Source organism: Acanthisitta chloris, unplaced genomic scaffold, assembly GCF_000695815.1.
Source record: "Acanthisitta chloris isolate BGI_N310 unplaced genomic scaffold, ASM69581v1 scaffold32417, whole genome shotgun sequence".
In the NCBI taxonomy this organism is placed as follows: Eukaryota; Metazoa; Chordata; class Aves; order Passeriformes; family Acanthisittidae; genus Acanthisitta; species Acanthisitta chloris.
The window spans coordinates 4343-9453 of record NW_008682568.1 but is presented as its reverse complement, the minus strand read 5'-3'; the positions used below and the strand labels follow the sequence as shown (position 1 = coordinate 9453).

General features: G+C 46.1%; 1 protein-coding gene across 1 annotated transcript in view; it reads left to right on the top strand.

Annotated features, from left to right (window-relative positions):
• The window catches only part of LUC7L (LUC7-like (S. cerevisiae)), a gene marked incomplete at its 3' end in the record, with an annotated part of 13446 nt that overhangs the window by 3996 nt on the left and 4339 nt on the right, over positions 1–5111 (top strand). The window contains exons 3-7 of the mRNA XM_009078580.1: positions 887–985; positions 1701–1811; positions 2382–2525; positions 2913–3089; positions 3880–3968. Coding sequence (XP_009076828.1) covers positions 887–985; positions 1701–1811; positions 2382–2525; positions 2913–3089; positions 3880–3968 — 620 coding nt within the window. The remainder of the gene's footprint in view (positions 1–886; positions 986–1700; positions 1812–2381; positions 2526–2912; positions 3090–3879; positions 3969–5111) is intronic.

The window sequence follows — 5111 nt, the reverse complement described above, 5'->3', positions numbered from 1 at the left end:
CTGCTGTGGCTCACAATTAGGGCTTTTATTATCTCAACTTTCAAAATGTCATATTCTTTTTCTACTGTAAGAATAAATAAATGCTCTTTGTTATAGATTTATATTGTTGACATGCAGTTTCCATGTTCAGTGAGCGTAATTGACTTGGGTTCATGGGGCTGTTAAGTACTAGGCTGCGGAAAGATACCAAATTTAAGTAGCATTGAGTGCAATGGGAGGGAAGGGCTGCATGCAGGTCAGCTTTCTGGGAAGGGAGATGCTCTTAAGTCTCTCATTAAATAGAATTGTCTGTAGGACTTGGCTTTGGGCAGGGTTTAAAATTCCAGTCTGTAGCAGGACGTAGGAAGGGGCTGGCTAGAGAATTAGGAGTCTGTTGTTGCTGAGCACTTCTGCTGGCCCCAGTCTTTGCTGCTTTAAGTCCATTTGTTGTTGGTAGGAAGCATTCTGTCTGTTTTCTGTGGTTTGGTATCTCTGTGTTACTAGGGCTCATCCTGGCACAGATGTGCTCACAGCTGAGCTTTAGCAGGGTGCAGAGCTGTATGTTCTGTTGTGCTGAGGTTCTGTGGTAGGCGGCATCTGTAGTTGGTGCCTGTTGAAGGAGAACCAGCTTCCTGCTAGCAATTTCTAAGTCTGTGCTGTGACCTAGAACAGGGGTAGGACTGGGCTTAAAACATTTGAGGTGTTTTAATGTTGTTCCAGGAACACCTAGAAAAGAGGTTCTGGCAAACATGTGGTTCTTCTGGCTAGTTGTGGTACTGGCAGTTAAAGGGAAGCTCTTCATAAAATGACTTGGTTTTGATATGATGCAGTTGGCAAGAGTGAAATGTTTGCTGCTTGTTGCCACAATGGAGAGTTCTTACATGGATTTTCCTTTCTTTTTGAACAGCGAATGGACCTGGGAGAATGCACAAAGATCCATGACTTGGCCCTGCGAGCAGACTATGAGATAGCAAGCAAAGAGAGAGACCTGTTTTTTGAGCTGGATGTGAGTATGGAGAAGTCTTAGTTACTTTTGTGGAATCTGCCTCTTGAAGTACCTGGGCTGAGCAGTAGAACCCAGTGGTTGTTTCAGCTTGTTGTGTTACTTGATGTGTTACCAGTGCAGAACATGCAGCCCCTGCCTGAATGTCAACCTGATTGCTGATTTGGAGCTGTAGGAGTAATTGTGGCCCTGCCACCCCAGCAGCCCAGCTGGCTGGGAGGCTCTTCTGGCATTCCTTGCATCCCACACCTGCTGCTCTGTACCAGGTCATTGTAACCTGGTGCCCTGTCCCAGAAGGAGATTTAGCATTAAAAGCCTTCTGCTCAGTGGTTTCACTTTTGGCAGCTTGAGCTTTCTGTGATGGAATAGATCAAGGGGAAGAACAATTCTGTCTTCCCTTTACATGTTATTCCAATGCTTTTGTCTTTGTACCTGTTGTTCCTGCCTTGGAAGTTGCAGTGCAAAGCAGTGCTCATGTGAGCATCCTGTGATGTGTCAGAGTAAAGGAACTGGGTCATATTCCAGGCAGGTGACAAACCCAAGGGTGTAGGGGTCAAATATTACTTGTTCTGCAAAGTGCCATTTGGGTTTTTTTCCCTCAAAGTATCTGTTCTTGAGGTTGGTTGTGCATGACACAGAGATTGCACCCTGTTGGCTGTCACATCTACATCTGGCTTGGAGAGCATGTTTATCCATAATTCCTTGTCTGACCATGCAGGCAATGGATCACCTGGAATCCTTCATAGCAGAGTGTGACAGGAGAACAGAGCTGGCCAAGAAACGCCTGGCAGAGACACAGGAGGAGATCAGTGCTGAAGTGTCTGCAAAGGTATTGTCCTCTCATTAATCACTGGCTCTGAAAGTCTGTGCAGGAGCACTGGTGCTCTGTTGTTTCAGGGCATTTGTGGATTCCAGCTGTCCTGCTGCTCTGGCCCTTCTGGTGAGACATTTACTGGGCCAGAGGACCATAGCAGCCTAAAACATGGGCTCTAAAATAGGTTGCTTTGGCATGGAAATAAAACACACTCACACTATTCAATGTTACCATAATAATTTAGAATAGTAAATCCACCTCATGATTGTTGTTTCCTTTAACAAATGCTCATGGAGTTTCCCCTTTTGGGAACTTGCTGCATTGGGCCAATACAAGACATTTCTGAAGCTGTTTTTGTGGACTCTGTCCTGTAAGCCAGAAATGACTGGCAGAACTGATGTCCTGTCCCCATCCAGTTCCTCTCTTTGCCAGGTGTCTGTGACTGCACTGTGCTTGGCCCACCAATCCTTTTGTCATCTTCCATCAACTGGTTTTGTTAAACAGTGTTTTTTAAAGAAAAAGGAGAAATTGTCCTGCGAGCTTTATCACGCTTTTGTCTTACTAAAATCTAACCATTCTTTTTAGGCAGAGAAAGTACATGAGCTGAATGAAGACATTGGAAAACTCCTAGCTAAAGCTGAACAACTGGGAGCTGAAGGAAATGTTGATGAGTCTCAGAAGATCCTGATGGAAGTGGAGAAAGTCCGAGCAAAAAAGAAAGAGGCAGAGGTGTGTGGTGGGTTCTGCTGTGACCTGTAACAGGGCTCTGGGCTGGGCTGAGCACAGGCAAACACCTGGGTGGGTCCTACCTCTGTTCTGTGTTATCACATCTCCTTTCCTAGTTTCAGCCACCTGCCAGCAAGCAGTTGGTGAATGAAAAGCCTTTTAGAAACTTACCTAGTGCAGAGAGCTGACTGGGTCAGGGAGGGCTTTGTCCTGTGAAATATTTGATCCCTGGTCACTGCAGGGACAGACTGTCGGGTTAGCTGTGCTCACACAGTGTCTGTGTGGCACCTCCTTTGTGTGAGGGTGGGTTTGATTCTTGAAAGCAATTCTTTGCAGAGGTTTCCCTGGAGGTTCCCTGACATTTGTGTGGGTTTTCTTGCCTGCCTTTAGGAAGAATACCGAAATTCAATGCCTGCATCCAGCTTCCAGCAGCAGAAGCTGCGTGTGTGTGAAGTCTGCTCAGCATATCTGGGTCTCCATGACAACGACCGGCGTCTTGCTGACCACTTTGGAGGCAAATTACACTTGGGTTTCATTCAGATTCGTGAGAAACTGGATCAACTGAGGGTAATCCTCTCTGTTTTAAACCTTCTCCTTGTAGTTTCAAAGAAACTGAACACTTCGATTAAATTACTACAGAATTCTTGTGCTTGTAAAAGCTCAGAAATTTCCAACTGCAGAATCCCTGAAACATCAAATGGAGCTTTGTCTATCTGTGTCTTGGGTTCTGTTCTGCCTTTTCTGGGTAACTGAATATGTATCCTCAGAATTAGTCAAACCAGACCACTGCTGTTGTTTAGTCCTTGAAGTCTGTCATTGCTCTGACTGAAATTTATCCTTCTGGGTTTTTGACTCTGAGAGACCCCTTAAGGAAATGTTTGAACTGAAGTTTCACATGGTGCTGGCAGTGAAAAAGGTCTTGAGTAGCTGAAGCCATTAGGAGTTTTTTGAACTGGTTTGTAATGGGTTTTGTGGTACTGGCCTTGCTTGCAAACAGAGACCTTTATCCTGCTGGAGCAGGAGCTGTGATCCCTGTGCCTCACTCAGCAGTGTGTTGAGGTCAGTGCCTCCACGGATGCCTGGTACAAGGGCACTGCTCACTGTCAGCTGTGTGCACTCATGGTGACAGTTCCTTGCCTCAAAGCTCAGGCACCTGTCTCAGAGCACAAGCACTCAAAGCAGAGTAGGCACTGGCATGTGAGTGAAGTTGTGAGGAAAAGGAGAACCTTGAGAGAGGTCTTGATAGAAAATCAAGTGCAGTGAAACAGGTCTTTGTCTTGCTGCTGGAGTGGTCTCCCTGCATATCTCTGACCTGATCCTGTATGGCTGAAATATGATGTGGATATTTATTTTCTAGAAAACAGTGGCAGAAAAGCAAGAGAAGAGGAACCAGGACCGTTTGAGACGGAGAGAGGAGAGGGAACGAGAGGAGAGAATGGGCAGACGGTAAGTGGAACCTGAGGACTGGCTTGTGAGGTTGGTTTTGAAGTGGCCTGATTTCTTGTACCTAAGCCCTGCAGGAATACAGCATCTGGAGTAGCTGTTGGATGTGCTCTGGATGCTGTGTGAGCACTTGGAATTCAGTTAAAGATGAAAACACATGCACAAACCCCTCAACTTGGAGCAATTGTATGTGTATTGCATACAATACACCCCACTGTGTTTCTGAAACATGGGAGCTCCCTGGAGTCTTCAGGCTTACACTGGTCTAGTCCCTGTCTTTGGGAATCTGTATCTGGATAAAATACCCTAATCTAGTGCATCTGTGTGAGAAAGTGTAAAATGAGTGAGGACTAGGTCTGCTCATAAAGCACTAGTCATGCAGAAATTCCATGGACAGCCCTCCTCACTTCTAGGCTTGGAGGTGACAGTAGGATGGAGCTGGTATCCATGAGTCAAAAGGTGGGCTGCCTGTTTTGCTCCAAAACTTTTCTACCATAACAGTGAGGTGCTTTTGGCACTGTTTTGGAAAACATTTCCTGGGGCATCTGAGGGATCCCAAGGAGTGGCTGCTTGTGGTGGTTGTGGCCGTATGTATCACCTTCTGCTCAGATGTGTGTAATTCCTGAGCAGTGGGAGTGGCTGGAATGTTGGTATTCTCAGGACAAGCTCTTCTGCATCTTGCCAGCTGAACTGGAAAAACAATTTCTTCTGTACTTGAACTGAAGAGGCACCTTGTGTGTAAACAGTTGAGCTAAACAGCCTGCTGTGGGGAAGGTGGTTATTTGCAGGGATCAAGCAGAGGAAGTGGCTGGGTAGGAATGCTGTTCTCATTGTCACAGCATTGCCCCAGTTACCTTGCACGTTTCTCCTCTTGTATTTCTTGCATCAGAAAACCCAACCTTGCTGCTTGTGGAGAGCTCTTTTTTGACCCTCAGTCAGCAGCAGTGTGTGTTGGTCTGAGGCATATGAGATGTGTACCTGCAGTGGTGCTGATTTCTGGCTGTGCATTGCTGGAAGTGCTGACAAATAAATACCAGAAGGAAGCAGCTTGGTGATTTTTGATGTCTTGTGAAGATGTAAGCTCCAAGTCGCTGTGCATTCTTCAGTCAGGGCGTTTCATGTGGGTTTTTTCTCTGAGGGTTGCCT